The following is a 26,224-nucleotide window of genomic DNA, read 5'->3' as shown; positions in this document are numbered from 1 at the left end:
ATCTTTCCATGAAGAAGAATACGGTACACATTTATTGTTAAATGAAAATAAAGGAAATTTATTACCTGTATATGGTACAGGTAATTGTAGTTGTCAACACAAACCAGACAAACTGTGAATCCTACAGTATCAAGAATTTACTCATTTATTCAATGACAATCATGTCATCATCTTCTGGAACATCATCATAACAATCCAATTCCTGAATTTCCTGGTGAATTTCTTGTGACTCCATTTCTTTCAGAATCAGTCGACCAAATCTCTCACGTTTAGCCTAGGGGGGGGGGGCGCCTTATTTTTTGGGAGGATGCCTTATATTTCACTCAGAAGGAAACCTAGAAGTAGGTCTTATTTTCAGAGGATGTCTTATTTTTGGGGAAACACGGTAGTATGTATGGATGTAAATATTGCTGTTGGCATGGAAACCTGACCCTTTGCTACATCTCATTAACATATTTTTATTTTCACCCATACCATTGGTTTTTCCTAATAGCAGAATTTAAAGACAACATACTGTAATCATAGAGCCAATGCACAAACAATGAATAAAGTGAAAGGCTGAAGACAGAAACTTCTGGCCTTCCCAAAGGAGTTTTATGACAAGGTCCTATGAATGAGGTGCACCACTCTCCTTGAATCAGGGTGTATCAAGGCCCGCCATAAACATGTTTTGCCGGAAGCTCCACATGGCCTTGTCATCTTGTACCTCAGCACCTGCTCTACCCCATCCGCACCTCTGAACCTCATGACAGTCCTTCCTCCCTCGTATGTCCAAACCCAGAGCTCAACTCAGAAGCAAGAAATACAGGGGATTGCTTTTATCATGCACTCGCTGCCTTTCTAATCCTCCACGAGGCTAGTTCTCTTTCTATCCACCTCTCTTTATTTGCATTATGTAACACACAGTTAAAACTATCATCCTCACTCTAGAAATTATACTCCCTCACGTGGCTTCCAATCTACCACCTAACCTAGTAAAACACAAGTGTTCTGGGAAATTAGACAGTTAAGACATTCTGATTTGAATGGTGGAGATAATATAAATGGGCCAGATATTTGGCATGAATAATATGAAGGTGATGTCCAAATGCCAAATCATTTGTTGCATTATTTTTTATTTTTATGTCTTTACCATGGTGCTCGTTTCTTTTCTGAAAAGACTATTGACTTGTATATGCACATGAATTTCCCTGGGTATTCAAAATTGCTCCTTTTTTTGTTTGTGTTTGCCTACTTAGGGAAAATAAGGTCAATTTAATTTTCATTTCATTTGCTTTGCCTCAATATAAAACAAAAGTAGTACTCGGTTTCTACTTGATGATTAGAATAATAGCTAAGCTTATCAAGGCCAGAAATGTGGATGGTAACTTGAAATTTTATCACCTATAAGTCAATAGAAGAAAGAGAATTAGCTATATCAAAATAGATACAAATATCATAAGTAGAGTCATATTTGAAACCCAGTATGTATGTAATAAAACTGTTTTTGGAAAAAGAATACTTTCTCCTTGTTTATCATTTTCATGCTACCCTCTGTGAGGTGGCTGGCTATAAAAGAGTTCTTTTTAATGATCAGATTCAATATATAATTCTTTAAGCTGCCATTCATTTTAACCATAAAATTGTGTGTATGTAAGTAAATCATGGTCAGTAATTTTTGTTATAAGGAGAATATGGCATTCTATTGCTAAATATCTTGAATACCTAACTTCTGCTTCTTTTACTATTTCCCACATTATGCTTTTATTTTAAGTGAAACAAATGCATCTGTTTTCTCAATAAGATTACAAAATTAGTACTTGCAGGGTACATATTTCTTTTCCAATTATTTTTATTTATCTTACAGGCAGAATAGTATCTTGACCTCTCTATTACATTCCACAACACCAAAATATCTACAACTCTGTGTCAATATCAACAACTACTAAAAATTGAGCAAGCAATTTACAACTATCTGCAATTAAGGAAATGGGATTCCAAAGGCATATCATTGTAATAACAATAAAACCGTGTTTATGCATTAAGACACAAATAGCCATCATAAACTTAGTACCTCGGGCATTTTCTAATTGTGATAGTTACACAAATTTGGGAAACTGAGGAGCACATTGGCCAGTCACCAATGATCATGAAAAAGGAAACACAAAGAAGTGCCTATCTTGCTGATAGTACGTGTTCAGCTCTTTAGCTTGACATTGTGTTATCCCTTCCAATTCATCAGAAATCAATACCACATGTGCCTCGAGCTTTTCTACAGATGAATGATTTGATGAAGATGTCCTCATTTCAGAAACTGAGATCATCCATGTTTATCTTCAGTTGAAACATTTCAGAAGGCTTTGCTGAACCTAAAGAATGCCCAGTCTCAGACTGCTGGGTGATGAGCGACATCTAGTGGCCATGATGTCCCTAAACAAACGTAGTCAAGGGTAGTCATAAAACAAGCAGAATGTCCGCGATGCATCATCTTTAATATTGACACAAGCTTATTTCCAATGAAACTGTATCGAAAAATTACGGACACTTCCTAATAGATTTTCTCTGATTCAGTAATTATATAAATTTAAGGAAGAGCCAGCACTGGCTTCTAATCTTTATTCTTAATGAACCTCCCTGACATCGGTAAATATCCTTTGTAGTTTTTATAAAAATCCAATTTAGTTTTTCTCATGTCTGAGTTCTTGTTTTTAACAAGGTGACAAACAACAGTGAGAACTACCAAATAATCAGTTTTGTGGATCTTGTATGAGTACATGGACTGTAATGTTCCAGCAACAAATTTCATTCTATACAACAGTACACTGAGGTGCATAATTAAGACATCATAAAAGCTGCCTGTCTATTAATGATTGCTGGGTTGAGTTCACGCTGGAAATGTTATTAATTTTTTGTAAACACAGAACATCCAGTTCATCAAGCTTTTCTGAAACAACTGGATCATGAAATGGAATTATAGAAGCCTTTACCATCAAAACATCATTGGGTCCTGGCAATGACTGATTCCTATTAGAGAAATAGTCCAGTCTTTGGCTCTCTTGCACAGCCAATGCAGGGCAGTCAATCCAAGCAAGCTCATGTGGCTTGCTGGACCCTTGGATCCTTATTCTCTTTGCCAGAGACCTGAGACTCTGGCAAAGAGAATAAGGCATTTCTGCCCAGCTCTAGAGCATCTGTGTGCCGGCACCAAGAAAGATTTCTCCAGAGCCAAACTGTCGGATGCAGCTCTGCAGCTGTCCATGGGACACACTGAGACTGTCCTTTCACATGGACTGAGGCACCCCCAAGTTGCCTAGGTGTATATGAATGGATATTGGTGACATGACTATCTAGCTGTTTACTTCATCTCCTGTACATTAACTGCCAGCGGCTAAGACTAGACCTTTCTCTTCCTCTGGAACCTTCTAAAGATTTGTTGAGGATCATAAACCGATGCAAGGCCCGGATGACAGTTTTTGGGTGAACACACCAGCCTCCCAAATGCAGAATGGGCATGTTTAGTGCTCCCAGCTCCTCAAAACCCACTACCCAGCCGCATGGGACTAGACACAACGGTCCATAGGCACCAGCGAATTGGGGAACCGTGAAAAGAAAGGAACTTTTTTTTAATGTCACTTCATGTCTTCATGTAAATGCTAAGTGGGCATCTCACACCAAGTACATAAGCAGTTCACCTTATTAAATCAACGGATGCCAGCATGACTCAGATGCAGTTAGAGTTAACACTCAATTCAATGAGGTGCTATAATAGAAAGCCTGGGTTTTCTCAGCCACTCCACCTCATAAATCCTTAGCCTCATTTTCCCAAGGCTCTCTCAGCTATGGGAGGACGTGGGGGCAGTGGGCACAGGTCATCAGAGTAATGTTTCCTTGGGGGACAGGCAGCTCTGGAGGCTTCTGGAGGCTTCTGGAAGTTGTACTCCATAGCTCTGCTCTGGACAGCATAGACTTCCTTCTCCCTTTCTCCCTCTCCCTTTTCACTCCCTTATTTCTGCCTGAAGCCCGCCCTGCTAACATGGAGCATTGCTGCTCCCTGCTGCTGTCTGAACCCCATGCTGTGTAACAAATAGGACGCCTAAATTCCAGGGGCAAATACTGCTAACTACTCAGCACTCGGCATATCAAAATAGTCTCAGATGAAGAGCTATGGGCAACCTCAGGTTATTATTACTGTCTGCTTGTAATAATAAACCTTTCCCCCCCAAAAAAAATAAAATTCAGAACCTAAACTGGCATTTTGAGTTCAGGGACTGTTCTCTACCTATCAGCATTAACATGCCTGGACCTTCGCGCGTGTTTTAAGGAGAGATTCATTTAGGTTTGCAAATCAGTCATCGTAGCATGACCAGCCCTGTAACTTTCGTTGCCACCTCCCTGACAGAAACTACCCAAAGAGTAAAGTAAGATTATGGTTTGTGCTGGTTGCCCAGGGTCATTCCTCGCTGGGCCTGGCAGAGTGGACAAGGCTGAGAGCTAAATGGTAGGGTGAGTTGCCACCACCGGATCCCCGCAAGCCTAGAAATAATTTGGTCTGGGCCTAATTATTAATACCAGGTTTCCGAACCTCTTTCTGAACAGCATGAAAGCGAAATAAGCCACCCCCGCGAGCAAACCAACCACCAGGGTGGTGCCGAGAACTTTGGGAGCCCTCTTCCGGGCCACGCGGAGTGCTGTGGGCAGCACCGCGGAGATTAGGATGTTGTTGACATGCCCCAAAACCTTGTTAAACGTTTTCCTCTTCAAGACGCGCTCGTAATAGGTTTCCAAGTTGGGTCGCTTTCCATTCCCCCAGTTTCTCCTCGCAAACCCCAGGAACTTCAGGCGATGCAGCGTAACAGCGAGCGAGACGTCGGCCAGGGTGAAGGACTCCCCGCACAGCCAGGGCTGGCGGCCCTCTTCTAATCAGAGAAAGGGACACGGGACACGGAGAGTTAGGGCCTTGCCCACACACACAGGCCCACTCTGCCTGGCGGCGTCTCGCGTCTAAGTCTTGAGGGCAGGTGTGAGGACAGCGGGAGATGAAGGCCGTGGTACATTCCCCTGGCAGTCCTACTCGGCGAGTAATTTTATGCTAAAAACAAAGGCCATGCATACGTATCCCAGGCTCAGGGAGACTTAACAGCTGCCAACCACCTCAGTTAGTCCCTAAGTGGAACTGGGGTCCTTTGAGCTCAAAGCCCATCTATCATTTGGGATAACAACAATAACGCTGAATGTAGGAAAGCCCTGATATCTCACTGCCGGCCAGTCTGCATCGACGTGAAATAGGACCCCTGAAGAATTCTTCTGCACAATTTAGGTTATGATTGTGCAATTCCAACCTTGCCTGTTTCACAAACATGTTATAGTAGTTAGTTTAGTTGAGTGACCTGAGTAGGTGCTTGAATGCTCCCTCTGATTCTTTTCCTTAGGCAGAGGGACAACTTCTCATCTACAGTCAGGGATGAAATGAGGTCAGCACGTGCAGACGGGCAGGCCAGCTGGGGAGCATCCACACACTGTACCTGTGCACCTGACTTAGCGTGCAGCCACGGCTCAGGTGCAAGCACGCCGCCCCCGTCCAGGGTGCTATGCAGGTTGACAGCAAAGCTGACGACCCCGTTAGCTGAAACTTGCTTCGCGTAGGGACTCTGTTACACTTCCCATCGTGACTGAGAGCAGCACTCACTGGGTGACACTTCAGGCCGGACTTTATGGATATTCCTAAAGCTCACCTATCGTTTCCCTAACCCAGAGGAAATGTCGGTTAACTCCGCCGGCATGGAGGCTCTCAGCTTCTCAGGATTGTTTACTAAATCCAAACTGCCCATGAAAATAATGGGAGAGAATGGTTATTGAGTCTAAGACTGTTCCATAGACACTCCCGGGGTCCAGGAAAAAGGAATACAAGTGAGAACCTACCTGGGGTTTCTTCGTTTCTTCTTTGCAACTCCGTTTCGACCTGATCCAAGACTTTCTCCAGCTCATCCAGAATTTTCTTCAAATATTTGACATTGTCATGGTCCAGCAGCTTTGACTAATTAACAAAAATAATGCAATGCATTACTTAAGCCTGTAAAAACAAGCGATGAAGAGCAAAGCAGATGTAAACTATTGTTGGGAACCGTTTGTTGTAAATGAAAAGAACTACAATAGCTTCCTTAAAGCAAAAGCTAAGTTGTGGGGGAAAGGCGCTGCCATGCAAATGCCCCAGGACCAGGGCCACTGCTCCCTGACCACTCCTGTGCACCAGAGGGCCAGAGAGGGCGAAGATGATGAGGGCACAGAGATGCTTCTCAGGCCCAGCTCAGGAGGGGAACGTCAGTGGGTTTTGCTGAATGAGTACCTGGAATAACTGAAGGCTCTGGGTGAGGGAGAAACCTGAAGGCAGTGAGGCACGGAGCGAGTGGGAAACAAGCAGTGCTGTGTGCAGGTGTCCCGTCTCTTCTGAGATGCTCCTTTAGTTCAGAAAAGGTAAAGGAAGACGGGAAGCTGCGGGAGGGTGGGTGGTGCTGATTGCTAGATCTTTAATATGGGAGAAGCTGGCACGCATGAATGGGCCATAGGAAAAAATCAACAGAAAGAGAAAGGCCACCTGATTGGCATGGCTCAGTGGTTGAGAGTCAACCTATGAACCAGATCACCGTTCGATTCCCAGTCAGGGCACATGCCTAGGTTGCGGGCTCAATCCCAGTGTGGGGCATTGCAGGAGGCAGCCAATCAATGATTCTCTCTCATCATTGATGTCTTTATCTCTCTCTCTCTCTCTCCCTTCGTCTCGGAAATCAATTAAAAGAAAAAATTTTAAGAGAGAAAGAAGGGTCAACGGTAACTGATGAAGCCCTTAGGAGGCAGAGAAGCCACAGACAGAGGACAGTCTAGGCCTGATGTGCAGAACACCTGCAGTGACAGAGGCCTCGAATGTTCTGTTAACCTGCTCTTACCTTTTGGGACTGTGCTTGAGAGCCAGCACGCGCAAGATCTGCTGTGTAAGCAGCTGCCGTTAGGTCTAAATATCAAGCTGACTAAAGAAAAATTCTTTCTGAAAGCGCAGCATGAGCCCAAGGCAAATGGTGTGCTAGTGACCTGCGGTCCCTGACAGGAGAGGTTCCAGAAACAGTGCTAACGGCAGAACACTTAGCACAAGCAGTGGGGGTCCGCTGAGGACACCTGGTCTACTCACTTTCAGGCGCTTCTGTTTTGCGATGTAGGCCTCTTGCAAATCTGGGTTTTCTTCAGCAAGTTTCTTCAGTTCGGACTCCGTGTTACCAATTTGGCCTGAGAAGGAAATCATTTTTGAAATAGAAAATTATGTCCTTCCTTCTGTGCGAGAAACAAGGAGAAGGGGAAACTCGGCGGTAAGAGCAGGAGTTCGGGGGTTCATGCCCTGCCTCTGCCTCGGGCTCCCCCTCTCTGTGCCTCAGTTTTATCACCTTTAACATGGGCCCATCGGAGTTCCTGCTCAGAGGGAGGATTCAATGAGAAGCTGAGGCACAGCCAGGGGGAGCTGAGGGAAGGAGCTGAGGGAAGGCTCAGAACGTCATAAGTGCTGGGTGCAGGGTACTTGCTCCACCTTTCCATACCTTTCAAGTTTTCTGTAAAAAACTCCTATATGCAGAAAAGGGCAAAGCCTTATTTAAAATATATATACAAATTCTAGGTGGCAGAATTGTATCTATCAGAACACTTGTTTCAAATCATAGACGAGTCTTTATGAAGAGAAGGAGGGGTACAAGAGGAAGGTGAGAAGCAGGAAGAGAGAGGAGAAAAAGAGAGTGTGGAAGAGGAGGGAAGGGAAGGGAGAGGAGAAGAGGGAGGAGGAGAGGTACCAAAAAGAAAGAAAAATAACATAAGACAATGATAAAGGTGAGGCTTGGAAAGAATGTAGTTTCTAGGTTTAGAAGATGGAGGTGTGCGTTTCTAGTCAGACATCCACAGAATCTGGCTACAGCCACCTTCCCCAATTTTCCTGTCCCCAATTATTATGCCACAGTGCACCCTCCCTCTGTTCCACACCTCATGTAGCAGCCTACTCCTTCCGCAGGCCAGAACAGAGTAGAAGACGGCCGGATTGCTCATTCAAGCCCTGTAATTCTGCAGTCATGAATTTAGAGGAAAGTGAAACTGCCTGAAGTTCAGCTCCCTCACACAATGAAAGGGATGAACCAGAAATGTGAATGAGCTCAATTGCCTCTGTTCCCCACGGATGCCAGCTTTCCTGATTCCCAGGCCAGCTGTCCATGAGAACACGTCATGGTCTTTACTTAGCCAAACTTGGCGCTCAAAGCCAAGAGCTGGAAAATCAGGACCTATAGGCCATAAATGCCCCGCTGAACAGCTAAAGCACAGATCACTCTGGGTGCATGATCCACCTATCACACGCCCATCCGTGAAGCAAACTCAACGACTCTTTTCCCATCTCCTCTCAATGCTCATGCTAGATCTTAAATGAATTAAAAGAAACTCAAGACAGAATTCAAATCATTAAGGTTTTTACATACTGCGAATCCTTGTTGTTGCGTAAGCTGGGATCATAGAGTCCACGGTCAGCTCCGGGTGCAAAATGCAGCCGTGCGTATAGGCATCCATTGGCAAGGAGTCGAGCAGTTCCCGATAGTGTTGGACCCGTGGGTAATACATGCTTCCTTTGTCAGGCATTAACCTGGGCGTTTTTTCTAAAGTGCATATACAAACACATACACACACATTAGAGGGAACGTTATCAATGAAATATTATATCAGAAACAAAAATCCAACATCTCATCATTAACATTTTCAATATTATATCAAGGCTTTAACAGATATCCCCAGCCCAGAGATTCCAATTTCAAAATGGCCTAAAGTACCAGGCCAGATCCCAAATCATGATCGTTCTGGCATTCTCACACTTCTCCGCCTTACTGATTACTGCTCAGCCCTCAAGATGTAGACATGCCAGCTCTTCCATAACTACAACTACCCGCATTTAACTGGGCCAGGTGTGCCTTCCTCTGTACACACAAAATACCGTGAACATAGTCCATTAGAGCCCTGATCATCTTAATTATTTGTATCTTTTTGCCCCATGAACCTCTGCCAGGGTAAGGGGCCTATGTTTTAGGGTCTAGCATAGTGCCCCATACATTTCAGGTCCTTGGTGAAGGTTGGTTAAGAATGCAAGCTCATTACAGACAGATGTGCAGGGACTAATCTCTCCTAGGTTTCCAATTAACCCCAAGAGTTACCCTATTGATGCTAGTGAGTGTGAAATGACAATCTTCATGGAATTTCTAATATGTTATCTCTGGAAAGTGGATTTTACATGAATCCTCATTTTCTGGTTAAAATCTAGACTTATAGACTCCTTGAGGACAAGGACCATGTTCTTTTTTGCATCCTCAGTACTTAATACCATATTTGCCTCAAAATAGGTACACAGAAAATTTTAATTAACAAATTAATTCATACATTCCCAAATTACTAGGAATTATAGACAATAGCAGACACATGTCTGTATTCATGGTTTCACTTTCCCTTGCTTCAGCTACCTGCATTCAACCATGATCCAAAAACATTAAACGAAAAGTTCTAGAAATAAGCAATTCATATGTTTTGCATTGCATGCCATTCTGAGTAGCATGATGAAATTTCCTGCTGTCCCTTCCTGTCAGTCACTTAGTAGCTATCTCGGTTATCAGATCCAAGTGTCACAGCATCACAGAGCTTGTGTTCAAGTCACCCTCTTTATTTCAAAATAGTCCCAAAGCCATTCACATAACTTTTATTGCAGTGTGTTGTTATAACTGTTCTGTTTTATTATTGTTATTGTTGTTAATCTCTTCCTAGGCCTAATTTATAAATTAAACTTTATTACAGTCATGTATGCATAGGAAAAAACATAATATGTAGGGTTTGGTACTATCCACAATTTCAGCCATCCACTGGGGTCTTGTATCTATGATATCTCCAGCAGAAAAGGGGACTAGTGTATTTGAGCTGGAGAAGCTCTCCAGTATAAGGGCACTGAGATATAGAAGCCAAGACATTCTCCCAAGATCCCACAGCTAATTAGAGGCAGAACAAGAACTAAAGTCATCTATCTCTTACTACAGTGCTCTGTTTTATTACATCACCATAACATCTTTTAAAAAAAACTTACTTTTTAGAGACTAAAGATGATAAAGATGAATTACATGCCCCAAAAGTGAGGGCAATGTCCCTTCAGAATCACTTCCCATTTCTACCTCTCAAACTGCCCGGATAAAAACAAAAATGCCAACTACCTCATTCCAACAAGTGAAAAGAACTCAGTTTTATTGATTTATTTCTCAGTTTGGGTTATTTATTGAACTTAGAATCCTTTTGAGCATTACCCACTCATTCATAAGTGTTGACAATTCAGAGTTGGTTGCAGGGAAGATTTCATAATGCCAGACCCAGTAGCACAAGTTTTTGAAGCCAACAGGCTATTTCTGACTCTAAGAAAACACAAGATGGATTGTTCTTCAAACTGCTAGGTTATCCAACTCTGAAGGCTGCATTAGGATCATCCAGAATGAAGTGTCAGCTACACCCCGCCTGCCAACAGGGGATTTACCCAACCAGAGCACACTTCCTTGCTGACCTTCCAAGATCTCTTGATCTCAGTGTATCACTGGGAAGCCAACCAATCAATGCACGGTACACACATCCCACTTCCATAGTACAACAAGCCAGATGCCTTCTAAGGTCCTTGAAATGCTGAGAGTTCTTAACCATTTATGGACCACCACCCTCTGCTCAAAATATTATTCTTAAATGTGTGAAATACAAGCTGTGTTAGCACTCTGTGTGGTCAAGTAATCCATTATGAGAATCACTCATTCCGAGTAGATTCTTGCCCTTGATCGTGAGTCCCAGAAAGAGAAGACCTGAGCTGACCCTGCAGTCTGGGGTTGAGGCCAGCCTGTATGAGGCAAACTCAGCTAATCTACAAGACATGTAATCATGAAAATAAATTCTTGTTGTTGTTTGTTTGTTTTTAAAGGCATAAAATACAAGCATAGGATTGTATAGAAAATTGATATTAAAATACAGTTATGAAAGTAATTTTAAATGATAAAATTCTAATTGGGTGCCTATGTGTAAATATATCAACAAGATTTAGCAGCAAGTCTAGCATTCAAAAAAAGTGGAGCATAAATGATCATTTTATTTATTTATTTTTTAAATATATTTTATTGATTTTACACAGAGAGGAATTGAGAGGGACAGAGAGTTAGAAACGTCAATGAGAGAGAAACATCAACCAGCTGCCTCTTGCACACCCCACACTGGGGATGTGCCCGAAACCAAAGTACATGCCCTTGGCCGGAATCAAACCTGGGACCCTTCAGTCCACAGGCCGGTGCTCTATCCACTGAGCAAAACCGGTCCCGGCATAAATGATCATTTTAAATATCTGCAATAACTTGATACACTATGAGCACATCTGTGATTCCTATTGGTAACAAAGTCAGAGGCGTTCCTGCTACTGCTGTGGGATTATGCCTACATTAGAAAGGAGAGGAGATAATAAATGTCTACTGGAAATTAGTGAAAACAAGATATAATTTCCCCCATCTAAATGAGATCTCAAATCTCCTGAATTCTCTTCATAGACCACAAAGGACAAGTGTCCTCTGAGAATCCCTGAGCTTTCCCAAGACACTCTCAGGGGCTCTCCAAGGTCAAAGCTGTTTTTTTGTAATTCGAAGATGTTGTTTGTTTTTTCACTCCCCTCTCTCTGTGTACAGCGTTGCGCAGGGACTACCTGACTCCTCCCTCCCACAGTGCATGGCGCTTAGGCCTGTGTGTTGTTGTGTTTCAGACTTCTCTTCGCTTTATCTGCCATTGTGGTCAGTATTGATGGATGTGGCCCAGGCATCCTCAATAATGTCTAACACAAAGTGACCCAGAAACCAAAAAGTTTAAGAACCAGTTACTGCTTTAGGACTCTAAGAACCTCAGCTTAATACCGTAAATGGTGCAGCGTTCTTACATGCTTCCCTGGCTCTGGCTGCCTTCCGGTGCCAAGCCTGAGGCTTGTGTCCAGGAGAGCAGCCTCGTACCCCTGGAAGGTGGGAGAGAGCAGGGAAAAGAGGGCTGGTTGCTTTCTGGGGAGGGAGGCTTCATGTGGCCAGGCTGAGTCTTCCAATGTTGAAATGCATGCAAGTAATGCTCTTGACCCAGTACACCACTGCTACCGTGTTTCCCCGAAAATAAAACATCCTCCAAAAATAAGACCTACTTACAGGTTTCCTTCTGAGTGAAATATAAGGCATCCCCCTGAAAGTAAGGCCTATCTCCAGACTCTTGATATTGCAATAAACAAGCCATTCAAAGACAATTTGCGCATGGAAATTAATGACTCATTGAAAATAGAATGGAGAGAAATCAGCGTGGAAACTCTGTGAAACCTAAACTGCAAGAAGTTGTGACTTGGGTGAAAAATTCATGGGAGAAAATCACTGACAGTTGCATTGCAAATGCACTGCGAGCAGGCTACCTTGACAAGAAGTACTCACTTAAAGACAGTGCTATTGCTAAACATGAGAGATTTGGTCCACTGATTCTGAAAGAAATGAAGTCACAAGAAATTCTCCAGGAAATTCAGGAATTGGATTGTGATGATGATGTTCCAGAAGATGATGACATGATTGTCATTGAATAAATGAGTAAATTCTTGATCCTTAGGATTCACAGTTTGTCTGGTTTGTGTCGACAACTACCGTACTACCGTACCATATACAGGTAATAAATTTCCTTTATTTTTGTTTAACAATAAATGTGTACCATATTCTTCTTCATGGAAAAATAAGACATCCCCTGAAAATAAGACCTAGCGCATCTTTGGGAACAAAAATCACTCTCTCCCAAAACGCTGTGTCAGTGCAGAAAACACCTGCGGGTTCTGCTCAGCCTCGCCCGAGCGCACCCTGTCCAGGACCATGTGCACCATGGGCCGCCACCTCCTGTCACCAGAGCACAGCAGTCCAACACAGCTGGGAATTTCCTCTGAACTATACACCTCTTCCCTCTCACTCTTATCAACTTTTATTTGCCAGTCCTTTCAGCTTTGTTATCATCCTGCGGAAATTAATAAACAAAACCCTCATTTCAATGGAGTCGGGAGGCTGGGAGAACTCTAACACAACGTGTCCCTCAGAGCTCACTACTGACCCCACAGGGAGACACCAGCACCTCCAACACACTCCTCCCACCTCAGCTGGAGGAGGAAAAGGTTCCTCCCAGCCCAATAACAGCTCCGCCAGTGGAAGGCCTCCAAACTCAGCCAGTGAGAAGTCATTAACTAATCTTTGCACTTTCAATTTCCTCTAATGGATTCTTTGTTTACAACACTCCCTCCTATGTCCATTCAAGAGTGTATTCCCCTTGTTTCTCTGCACTTGCACATGGTTCACCATTAGGCCACATGTCCCAAATTGCAGTTACTTGTTGTTCTCAAACACTGTGCTGGAGAGAGATCTGGCTATTTGTTAAAGGTCAATATACTACAATAAAACTACACACACACACACACACACACACACACACACACACACACACACACACCCTACTGGGGATGGTGCCTGTGACCTGGGCATGTGCCCTTGACCTGATTTGAATCTGAGACCCTTGAGTCCACAGACACACATTTTAACCACTGAGCCGAACCAGCAAGGTAATAATCAAGAACTTTTAAGAAATGGCAATGGGAAGAGTTTCCAGCATTGGGGAATAGGGTTGCAGTAGTGGAAGCCATGATTAGCAGTCACTGGAAGAATAAATAAGAATAAATAGCTTAGTTGGTGTGGCTTAGTGGTTGAGGGTGGGCCTATGAACCAGGAGGTCATGGGTTCAATTGTGGTCAGGACACATGCCTGGATTGCAGGCTCCATCCCCAATAGAGGACATGCAGGAGGCAGCCAACCAATGATTCCCTCTCATCATTGATGTTTCCATCTCTCTCTCTCTCCCCCACTTTCCTTTCCTCTATGAAATCAATTTTTTAAAAAGAATAAATAAATAACTTGCATAAGATATGACTTCCTAGAAGACAGGTTTTGTATTGCACCTAAATTTAGGCAACAACTTAGAAAAAGGCAGATAAACATAAAAAAGCAGAATAACGTGATAAACAAGGAGAGAAAACAAGTTTTATGTTTTTTTTAATCAGAAAGAAACAATAAAAGCATTCTGCAGCCCTTTAATTCTCAAGTCCCTATATTGCTGGTGATAATAACAATGGCCTTGAATCATTTTTAAAAATTACATTCAGTTCCAAGAGCAAAAAATAAAAAGGAACTAAGGACTTAAAGGCATAAGCTTCCATTATTTTACTAAATTCACTAATCTGCCTGCATTCCCCAGTAATGCAGATAAAAGAGACATTTTATACCTGTTTTCAAGAAAGACTCCCCCAAGTCTATGTGAAGAACTTTCTTTACTAGCTTAATGAAAACAGAGTAGATTTCATTTCTAACTTGGTCCTTTTGTTGATTTTTTTTTTTTCTATTCTACTTAGATCACTTAGTGATGACATCCTATCTAATAAAAGAGTAATATGCAAATTAACCATCACTCCGTCAGAAAGCTGGCGGTGCCCAGTCCCCTCAGCCCTGCCACTGGAGTGTTTGGGCCTGTCAGCCTGGCCAGGGGTCACTGGGACCAAGCAGAGAGGCAGGATCCATCCTTTCCGATGGGAGATCCAGCCTCACTGCTCCCCAGCCTCTGGAAGTGTCCAAGCCTGTCACCTGGGCCAGGGGCCTTGGTAGGCTTCGCTCCCTTCTCTGATTCGCTCAATCCTCAGGAAGCCCTATTCTTACAGGAATCTTCCTGCAATGGGCCTCTAGTTAGAATATAAGATAATATGCGTCATCTAGCTGAACAAGATTATATCCCTCAACAAGTCATACACCTGACCATTAAAAAATATACTAAATAGTAAACAATTAAGTTATGACCTGGAGCAAAAGGTATGGTTTAAAAATATAATTCAGTGTTATTTTAACTTTGGTGCTAGCAAGGTCAAATCTAAACACAGACAAGAAAAATTATATGGTGTCAAATTATACAAATTCACCATAAGCACCCAGGATTTTTCATTATATATTAAATTACCAAAATTCAATATTCACCATAATACATCCTTGTTTCCAGGTTACCACTTGCAGTGAAAAATAGCATATGTTCTAGTATTTTGCAGTTATTTTATGCCCATGTTTTTGTTTGTTTGTTTTTTATCTAGTGGCCAAATTAAAGGTCATCCAAAGAGATTATGAATAGTATAAGAAACATCTGGATTTTAAATTCTTATTATTAGTGTGTATATTTACCTTCACATCCATTTCTCCTAAGTTCTCCTGATTTGCTTACTATCATACCTCATCTAGATTAATAAATTGCTTGCTTTACTGTAACTACTCTGTAGCCATTTTTAAAAATTACATTTAGTTCCAAGAGCAATAAATTAAAAGGATTTAAGAACTTAAAGGTATAAGCTTTCATTATTTTACTAAATTCACTACTCTGGTTGCAAACAGAGTTAGATGTCATTTCTAACTTGGTCCTTTTGTTGATTTTTTTTCTATTCTACTTAGATCACTTAGCAATGACATCCTATATAATAAAGAGGTGATATGCAAATTAATTGTCACACCCTCACACAAGATGGCCACCCCCATGTGATCACAAGATGGTGGCCACAAGATAGCCAGCAGGGGAGAGTAGTTGTGGGCGATCAGGCCAGCAGGGGAGGGCAGGTGATAATGTCCAGGTAAGAAAAGTTGTCATATATATGAAAACTGAGTAGTAATTATAGTGCATGCATGTCTTGCAAGCAGGTTTAGCATTGTCCAAATTCATAGAACAAAATTGTCTTTGAAGATAAGTAAGTTTTTAATGATTTTGGGTCTTTTAAATTGGGACCTTGTACCAATTAATATCTAATAAATATTTACTGAAAGAATGAATCAAGAGATTGCTCTTGGCCAGCCTTTGGTTGAGCAACTGAGTAGTTCTAAATTCTTTCTTTGACACAACCTCTGACCTCAGGAACATACCACTGTTAAAGTTCAAAATTCAACTGGGTACATTTAAAGATCTAATTGGCTTTCTTAAGTAATTCATTGAGTCTACACCAGTCTTCCATGTAACTGCTTTAAAAAAAAAAATCAAGTATAGCCATCATTCTTTGGCTAAATCTTGGAAAGACTGTCTTGGTGATCAAATTTCCCCCCTAACTAGCAGTGATTTCATGGACTTATCTCATGGAAATACAGATAACAGAGAGAGATTGAGAAAGGTCATTTTTAGTATAATCCCCAGCTGAAAGACTAACACAGAATAGCAAATAGTAACAGTGAAGGAGATACCAGTTCACTGCACTCTGTTCTTTAGAATGGATACACTTAATTAAAGGCTCCCTGTTATAACCCTGGGCAACTATACACCATTCACTTATCATTCTAATTTGCCAGCTCCTCCATAGTTCCATCCACAACTGGCCAAAATGCTACATATTTTCAACCAGTTAAAAATGCAGCAGGTTACAATTCCCCATGTTCTAGATAGAACCTACACTTTTGAAATGATTTCAGATCATACTAGCCTTTTGTTTTAATATTGGTTTTTATTGGTAGCTTATTAGCCAGCCGGGTCTCCCATCCTTCATGAACCGGTATGACTTTTAAAAACAACATTTTAGAAATGTTGATTTTGTGAAATCAACATCCACACACTACATTTAACCTTGTTAAACTTTACCTAAGTTATGTTTCCATCTTACTGTTCCATTAGAAACATTTCCTAAGCTGGTCATCACATTAACCATCCTAGCTTTTCTGTCATTTACAAACCTAATAATATTTCTGCTCTGTCTTTATTCAGATCATTTGTGGAATTGTTAGGTTCCTCGGAGAATAGAAGCCTATATGAACACCAGTAGAGATCCCTGTCCAGGTTGACATTTATTTTCAATGATTTACTTATTTTAATAATTCAAATGCATTTATTAAGTTCCTATTAAAGAATGTTCACTATATGAGGCATTGGAAATACTGTTGTTAATAAGACAGACACTGCCCCTACCTTATGATGTTTGGAGTGGTCTACAAACAATTGAAATAATTAAAATAAAGTGAAATAAAAATTATTATAGGATAAGTAAAACGACAATCTATGGCTAAAGGAGCAACCTAGTATAAGAAATCTAAAATGAATATTCTTCAATACAATGGTTTATTCAACTGAAAATGTGCATTTCGTCAAGCCATATCTGCTCCACAAGGATATCATATACAGCAATTGTAAATGCTCTACTTAAATCAAGATACACAATATCTAGAATCATGCCTGGCACATAATAGACTCTTTTTTTAAGTGTTAGTTAATGACATGTCTAACAAGCTCCCGGTGATACCAGTGCCACTGGTCAATGGAAGACACTTTAAGTAGCAAAAATTGGTAGAATCCCCCATTCCACCTCCTTGACAATTGGGATAATATTTGCCTGTCTCTTGTTTGGCTCTTTTCCTAACCACCCTGCATTCCTAATGATAGGTACAAAGTATCTCAATGATAATTGTGATAATGCTTGCACATTTGTTTTTTTATTTAATACATTGGAATAAACTTCATCTGTAGATTAGACTAGTCTTCATTTATGTAACTAATTGTTCTTGTGCTGGTTTGATATGGGTTTTAGGTCCTTTAATATTAATCTTTTACAACCCTATTACTACTCTCCTAAGAAAGAGGAATGAGTAAAATAGAAACCAGCTGGACTTGCTTTATGTCTGCAATTGATAAAATTGAACAGAAGTCAAGTCACCAAGGACCTGGAATATGTTAGGGTCAGCTTCAGACTATAAGTTAGGATTCTTGATTTCTTACTTATTCTATTGGCACACCAGAATTAAAGTCCTTAGTTTCCATATTTTTATCTTAACACTTAGCCCACAATGCCTCCTCCTCTGATTCAATAAATTACAATAAGAACCAAGTATTTCCCTTGTTAGAGAAGAACTCAGAATGTGTTTCAGTTTTGTTGTTATACAGTCAAAGGAAAAGCCTAAAGAACATTTTAAGAAAGCCTAATTATCATTAACATTACTATGTTATTAAGTAACATATTTCATATTACTCAATACCTCAGAAGAGAAACAATGTAAGGAGGAAGAGATAAGGAGAAGGTGGAGGAGGAGGAGGAGGAGGAGAATGGTAGTAATAGTAGTAGTTTAAGAGATACTAACAAAAGATTTAAATATGATTTCCCATTTACTGTATCATTTTAAAGCTAGTGATTATTTAAAACGGAATTCTTATACAATTATTTTTATTTACATTATTATAATCACTTTTCCCAATAAATAACAATTACTATTTAATAGGCTTATCCATTTCCAAAAAGCTCAAAGTTGAGAAAAATGATATCAAATCAATTAGCTATCACTTTCAAGACAATCCCCAGCATACAGGCTCAGAGGGATGGCAGATAATAATGAAGGAAAAAGCCATTCATTAAATTCTTTCATTTAGATCAATGGCCACCTCTAACACCTCCAGTCAGAATCCTAAAGAACTGAATAGCTGGAATAAGAGCAGAAGCAGCCCATTGCTCATGGAATTCTGTGGGCTCCCTGCCCCATTCAGATCCCATATCTGTTTTCCTTCAAAGTTGAACCTCAGACATTTTTCTTGGCCAATTTCCTTACTCGGTTTCCAGTGATTTGATGTTATATTTTGGTTTTAATTTACCTAATCAACATCAACACAACTGATGGGAGATGGAGAGTAACTGGATCTCATCTAGCCTCTTTTGCAGAAGAATACTCTGCTGAGAGCTAGGAGTTCTGTGTTCTGTTCTCAGTCCTGCCAGTCTGATCAGCTATGGAATCTTGGGCAAATCAGTGAAGCCACAGTCTCCTCAGAGGATTGTCATGAGGAACAAGTGACACATGTGTAAGTGGCAATGACTATGGGAGACAGTTGGTACAATATGAAGATATGGATTTGGAGGGCTTGCATTCCAGCCCTACCCTGAAAAAACTATATTACTTTAGGCCCCTGGTCGGCAAACTGTGGCTTGCGAGCCACATGGGACTCTTTGGCCCCTTGAGTGTGGCTCTTCCACAAAATACCATGGCCTGGACGAGTCTATTTTGAAGAAGTGGCGTTAGAAGTTTAAGTTTTAAAATTTGGCTCTCAAAAGAAATTTCAATCGTCGTGCTGTTGACCAATGAGTTTGCCGACCACTGCTAGGCAATCCCTCATGTACATGTACAAAATGGGAATAACTAGTCTCCGCACCTGTCTCAGGTGGGTTCTTTGAAGGCTGAATAGAACAGAAATTATAAAATGCCTAATATAAAACAGGCTATCAATAAGTGATTGTTACTTAAAGGCACTGTAATTCCTTATAAGAGATGACATTTAAACTATACAGGAGTAACAGAGGACAAGAACTCAAAAGTATACCAACATTCTATTCTCCCTTGCCTATAATTTATTCCTCTGTTTCGCTCTTGTTGCTTTTAAGGTGGAACCATTTGGTAGAACAGATGAGACTGATTTTCATATTGTACATTTAGAATCAATATCATGAATTTGACCTTAAAGCAACTAAATTAACCACCACAAGCCACACACCTGCAGGGTGTTTTTTTTTTTTTTACATGTAAATTTAAAACATTAAAATGTGTAGTTTGCATGAAATTTAAATGGAGTTATACTATTGATAGTTTGTACAAAATTTATGCTATTGGCCTAATTTATTTTTGTGCGCTTATGGAAATGGAAAAGTTTTCATTGCTAAATCACCATCATGAAACCAAAAGGAGAAGAAGGGAAGCAGTGGGGAAGGAAGGGAGGGAAGAACGGATGGAGGGAACACACAGACGTGCGTTAAAAGTAAATCCAAGAAATCACAAATAGCCTTAACATTACCATCCAGGAAAGTCTGTTCAAGATAATCAATGATCTGAGTGGCCTCACAAATAATGCTTTCCCCGTGGATAAGGACGGGCACTTCTCCAGTTGAGTTCAAACGCATAAACCAAGGCTCATTGTGCTCACTCAGGGGCAGACTTACATCATGTTCCTCGCACTTCAGTGCCTTTTCAGCAATTACCAAGCGCACCTGGAAGAGGTCACACCGGTTACCACAGAGCATGGGGGCTTTCCATTCAGTGGCATCCCTGGAGACCACTAGGCAGCTTTCCTGTGCTCCCCGGAGTTCTTAATGTTTTCAACATCCTCTTTAGCTACAATCCTGTGCAGCGTGACTATCGTTGGGTCAACGACAGACTGCATATATGATAGTGGTCCCATAGGTTATAATGAAGCTGAAAATTCCTATCCCTTGGTGATGTCATAGCCATCCTAGCATCATAGCACAACATGTTACATGTTTGTAGTGACGCTGGTGTAAACAAACATACTACACTGCCAATCTATAATTATGTATGTGCGTACTATTATGTACAGTACATAATAATACCTAATAATGACACTTTATGATTATGTTACTGGTTTTTGTATGTACTATACTGTACTTTTATCCCAGTATTTAGAGTTTACTTGTAAAACAATATGTCATGTCACACCAGCAGCAGCCTCATATATATTGTTTTTAACCTGTCTCTTAATTGCCTCATTTTCTCTTGTGTGTAAATTTGATCTCATGTAGTTTTGTATGTGAACATGCTGTACAGGCTTGTAGCCTAGGAGCCATACACTATATCATGCAGTCTGGAATGCAGCAGGCTAGTACCATCTAGGTTTGTGCAATGCATTTGTCAGGACCTGTCACTGTGTTCCTGTTCTAGGATTAACAAGTCAGATATAATCTGGCGTCTTGTTCCTATGAATTAGAAAAGACCAGTAATGACCATGACTCTGGCTGCAATAATTCAGTCAACCTCCCCATCACCAATACTTTCTTTGTGCCCTAAACCTGATTATACCCTCCCCAAAGAAGAAACTGTGATACAAACAGGCTAGACCTTGTGAAAGAGAAGGGATGGGAACAAAATGGAGTAAAATCTGGGTCTGGGCTGTTGGAAATCACTTCCCTCTGCCTCCCTCTGTGAGGCCCAGGGGACAAGGCCTCCAGCCCGAACACCGAAAGTGATGCTTTTGGTCTTGTCCCATGAGTGTCAGCGCCTCAGGCATCGCCTTTCCATCTCAGGCAGATGCTCCCTAGTCCCCCACAAAGCTCCTGGAGGGAGCTTTGATGGGGTCAGGGCCTGGGAGGCCTATTTCCAGGTGGGCCAGTGCAGGCCAGGCCCCTAGGGAGCTGTCCTGGTGCTGAAACCCGATCCTCTCCGCCCTCCACCCGGCTGAGGCCTTTACCTTTTGGGAGCTGAAAGAATGTGTCCAGTGGTACAGAATGAGCTTAACCTCCGCCTCCGACTTGCCTTCCGCCGTCAAGGGCGCGCCCCCTCCCTGCTCATCCTGCATCTGAGCCATTTCGAGGTGCTCTCTCTGTGTTTCTCCCACCCGCACTGCCCAGCAAAGCTTGGGTCGTTTTCCCGCGATGCCTCTCTGAGCCTGGAAAGCGCATGGGCCGCTGGGAAGTGTAGTTTCTGCAGCCAGAAAATTGTGGGGCAGCGTCTGCAAAACTGGGGTGTACATGAGCCAGAAAGCCTCTGGGGCATGGGAGTCAGATTTTTTTAGAGGAAACAACCTAAAATGAACCCCTGGTTATTAAAGTGGGTAATGAACAATGTTGGTAGCAAGTACTCGTTGATTTTGGAGGTGGAGTAGAGGTTGTTCAGATATAAAAACAGCAATTTTCCAGGATTTTTAGAGTTCCTCTGGGAAAGCCCTGCCTTTGGCAAAGGGGAAGTTCCAGTTGCCAGACAAAGCAACAGGATAAGGATCTAGGTGTTGTCATTAGAAGAAGCTACTATGGAGTCATGCAAAATAATTTATCATTTTTTTTTAATTTTATTTATTTCAGAGAGGAAAGGAGAGGGAGAAAGAGAGAGAAATATCAGTGATGAGACAAAACCATTGATTGGCTGCCTCCTGCACGCCCCCCACTGGGGATGAAGCCTGAAACCTGAGCATGAGTCCTGACTAGGAATTGAAGCATGACCTCCTGGTTCATAGGTCCACGCTCAACCACTGAACCATGCCAGCTGAGCCAAACTAATTTATCATTATCATCATCACCATCATCATCATCATCATAAATAACTAATACATAATAGTGAGGAAAAATGGTTTAGTTGTTAAATACAGAAATTCTGAGAACAGATCTACCTGAATTCTTGTCCTGATTTCCCAATATTCTCCATTTTTGTAGTGGAGATAATTTAATACCCTAATAAGGTTTTTATGACAATTCAGTAACTAAATACAATGTTAAAAACTTAAAACAGCCCAGCATGTTGTACGTACTCAATGTTATTCACAGGTTCAGTTGACTTATAAACATTCTCTTTATAGGCATGATCAGAATCATAATTTTGTACTAGTCTACCTGAATTCTTGTCCTGATTTCCCAATATTCTCTTAAAATGTATCACTAGTAAATTAATGTACTAATATGACTGTGGATGCTTGTATAATGCATTCAGCAAATATTTACTGAGTACCTACTATATTCCAAGCATTATGCTGGCACTTGGAATGCAAAGATATGTAAGACCTGATATCTGGCACCCAGGATATAAGATTGGTGGCAGAGACAAGAAATAAATAGATGACCATAACAGAGATAAGATCTATATGTCTTAGAGTAAACAAAAGGTACTAAAAGAAATCAAAGTCAGGTATACAACTCAAGTTTAAAAAAGGGAGCCAACAGTTCTTTTGAGTCCCAATTTCAATGTCAAATAGTTCCTTATGTGTACATGTCAGCCATGATATTTCAGATCTGGTTGGTGGACAAACCATTATGGATTGTCGCAGTTTAGGTTCTTACAAGGGTATTTCTTGGATCACATTATCTCACACATCTAAAGGAAATAATGTACAACATAAACTGAGGAACAAAAACAGACTCAGAGAAAGAGAAGCAGCAATCAGACTCTCAAACCTCAGAGGGAAAGTAGGGGAGGAAGGGAGTAAGGGGAAGAGATCAACCAAAGGACTTGTGTGCATACATATGGGCCTAGCCAGTGACCATGGACAACAGGAGGGTGGGGGCATATGTAGGGAGGGGTTTGGGATGGGAATGGGGGGATGAGGACAATTATGTGATACCATAATCAATAAAAAATAAATAAATAAATAAATAAATGGGGGGCACGCTTGGCAGAGACAAATCTCATAATGTCCCTCTTCCCTTTCCAATACTTCCCACTAAAATCCACTTGTATGTAATAGAAAAACCTTGTTATCCATTCACATATTTATTCAGAGCTTCTGCTAAGTCATGCGCGTATTCTGTTGCTGTGTGTCTTTGTACATTAAGTTAAAATGTGGGCTCCTGGGGAACAGGACCCAGATCCAGGTCAGTGTGCACTTGCTGAGTTTTCCCTCTTTCAGGAACAGTGCTAGAAGCAGAAGAGATGGAGTTAAAAGTCACAATAGCTGGCCAAATTAAGTCAAGTGTGGGGAGGGAGGGAGATGAAATTACAACACAGCATGGCCATTGCTTGGATATCTAGGATCTTGTGATAGGAGTGTAGAGAAAGACTCCTAACCTAGAGGCTTCTCAGAAGAGGTGATGACTTTTACCGTAACTAGTACCATACTGGTGCAATTCCCAACATATCTAGTGTTGGGCTACCTCTGGCTCATACAGGCTGATGAGAGCTGACTGCTGAATTTTAAGGAATTTTGCAAGCTGGATATTCAGCATAGCCAATATTAAAAATGAAATAAAATTGAATTGCATTTAAATAATTTAAAAACAGAGCTAGCAAATACTCAAAACTAATTACTTCCTAAATCATTTTGCAATGTTCGTTATTGTCTATACTCTTGAAATTATGTCATATATAAGGGTGTGTGGATATGTATCTCTTCCTGACTCCCTGTTCAGTGATGTCATGTTAGTAACCTGAAATTGGCCATCATAGAGGTATTTAAACTATAGCAATTGGCCAGTGCTATCTATTATATGTTTGTTTTCCAGAGAATTGGTTGTTAATCATTTACCTGCACACTATGGAGTGTATGAATTTTATTTAATGTTTAGTAAATTGTTTTGATGATGATGATAAATCTGAGAATGAATGAGTTTGTATATTAATCTGCTTTTGGTACCTTTTCCTGTCCTGACAAGCTTAGTTCTGCTTCTTTCCCCTTGACTCAGACACCCCTTACAACATTTTTATTCTCTTCACTGTACTTAATATGTACTATCTGATCACAATCAAACATAGCACTTTCTCTAGCACATCTTCCCAGCAGCAAAACAAAAACAAAAACAAAAAAAACATAAGCCCCGGAAAACTGAATGAATTGATTATTGCAGTGGTGTTTCATATTTATAATACCCTATAGACAAAGTATAATGTAGAACTTCATCTAAAGACCACAGGCCAATTTCTTGCAGTTTCATATGATCCCTCTGATAGTCTGAGGTAGCTACCATCCCTAATTTATAATTGAGGAAAATAAGGTTTCATGACGAAAAGACTGATCCAAAATCCTGATAAGTGGAAAAGCCGTATCTCAAAACAACTTTTCTGACAGGTATTATTTTCAACTACACTATGCTAGCTCTAAAACCAAAGAGAAGTTTGTGGACTTTCAAGTTTTGCAAGGCGGGGAAAATATAGCAACCTTCTTGAAATAACTCTATATGGGTATATATACTTTTATTGAAGCACAAACTACAGTATCAGAAACTACTGTTTTTATGTCTTTCTTGTGCATTAGATTCAGAGCTTTGTAAGGTCAAGGCCCAATATTCATTGTATTGTCCCCAGGAATCCAAATTAATGCCTGGTACATGAAAGGTGCTCTAAAACTGCTTATTAATTAATTGAGCAAGAGTAGATCACCAACAACAACAGCCACAGCAAACAATGACAATCAGCAACTAACAACAATAATGATAAAATGTAGCCTGTTTAGTCTACTGCTCTCAAAATTCTATGTGTACAGGTATTTTCTTTTGACAGAATTTGGTATTTACAAATTTGAACTGGAAATTATGCCTCTGTAAACTGATTGTCTTTTATATTAATATTTATTGAAATTCTTCATTCATTTAAATATTCCTACATAAATGAAGTTAAAATGAATTTGATTGATATTTTAAAATAGCAGATCACATAACCTCTCTGAGCTTGAGTTACCTTACCTATAAAATTACAGTAGAAAATCTATCAGGCATACTGGCTAGACAGAGAGATCCAGTTCAGGAAATTTCTTTGAGTTAGACAATTAGGATTTGTTCACTTTCCTTTATGTCTTTTGCTTCAATCAGATTTTAAATTACAATCTAGAACTGTTATGGCAGACTGATGTATATATTTATAAAAGTTACTGTTATGTAAAGTTCTAAAATCCTAGTACTGATCTTATATATTTTGATAGGTATTATGGAATAGATATAATTTTATAATGTATTTCAACAAAGTCAAAGTTCTTGAAACCTTTTGACAAATTGGAACACTCCAGGTTTCTATTTTTTAAAGTACTTTTATGAATGACCACAAGAGGTCTCTATTTTTTAAAGAAAAATCAATCTCCAGATATTTTCTTTCTTGGCAATTAGAATATAGAAACATCTCTAGTCTCTAAAGAATATATTTAACTAATTAAGCTATCTAGTTCAAAATCAAAATTTTCAAAATTGGAAAAAAATATTTTATATACTAGTATATGGTTTAAAAAAAAAAAATAGAATTTCCACTTTCTCCCGAGAGTAGCAACATTAATATTAACCAAGCACCCAGAGTTTGCCTGTTCCATCCTGACCCATGCTTACAAAGAATTTCAAATGCTTTGAAGTTGGTATACATATGCATAAAAAAGAAAATAAAGGGGATATTTAGAAATTCTTTTTTAGAATTTTTATGTCAAATATGAAGAATTCTTACTATCTGATATTCTTGAGCATCTACAAAGCTCAAAATATTACCTAATCAAGGCTCACCTTCATACATTAATTTGGTGATAGAGTTGTGATGGTTCTAGCTGGTTGACCGGATCCCTAATCAACTTGACTCCTGTGTTTGATTTATCTTCATAGTGTGGCCCCCCAGACAAACAACAGCAACCGGGAACTTGTTACATCTTAATGAATCAGAAAATTTGGAGGCAGAGCCCAAAAACTGGTGTT

At 40.5% G+C, this 26,224-nt stretch overlaps 1 protein-coding gene across 4 annotated transcripts; it reads right to left on the bottom strand.

Moving 5' to 3' along the window:
• Window positions 1–1,813: 1,813 nt before the first annotated feature.
• Window positions 1,814–21,512, bottom strand: GDAP1 (ganglioside induced differentiation associated protein 1). Of its 4 annotated transcripts, none has more exons than XM_036437164.2 (6): window positions 21,328–21,512; window positions 19,921–20,113; window positions 8,478–8,651; window positions 7,160–7,254; window positions 5,899–6,013; window positions 1,814–4,892 (listed from the first exon to the last, which is right to left on the bottom strand). In XM_036437164.2, the coding sequence occupies exons 1-6, from the start codon at window positions 21,442–21,444 to the stop codon at window positions 4,513–4,515; spliced, it is 1,074 nt and encodes a 357-aa protein (XP_036293057.1). In that variant the 5' UTR covers window positions 21,445–21,512; the 3' UTR covers window positions 1,814–4,512. The 4 variants fall into 4 exon arrangements, with proteins under 4 accessions (XP_036293057.1, XP_036293056.1, XP_036293058.1 ...); XM_036437163.2 differs by having other exon boundaries at window positions 1,814–4,895; window positions 21,328–21,511; XM_036437165.2 differs by having other exon boundaries at window positions 1,814–4,895; window positions 20,066–20,113; window positions 21,328–21,369.
• Between the last annotated feature and the right edge of the window lie 4,712 nt (window positions 21,513–26,224).

The sequence above is a fragment of the Pipistrellus kuhlii genome, unplaced genomic scaffold (genome assembly GCF_014108245.1).
Source record: "Pipistrellus kuhlii isolate mPipKuh1 unplaced genomic scaffold, mPipKuh1.p scaffold_m20_p_14, whole genome shotgun sequence".
NCBI classification, from domain to species: Eukaryota; Metazoa; Chordata; class Mammalia; order Chiroptera; family Vespertilionidae; genus Pipistrellus; species Pipistrellus kuhlii.
This window is presented reverse-complemented; position numbering and strand designations above follow the sequence as displayed.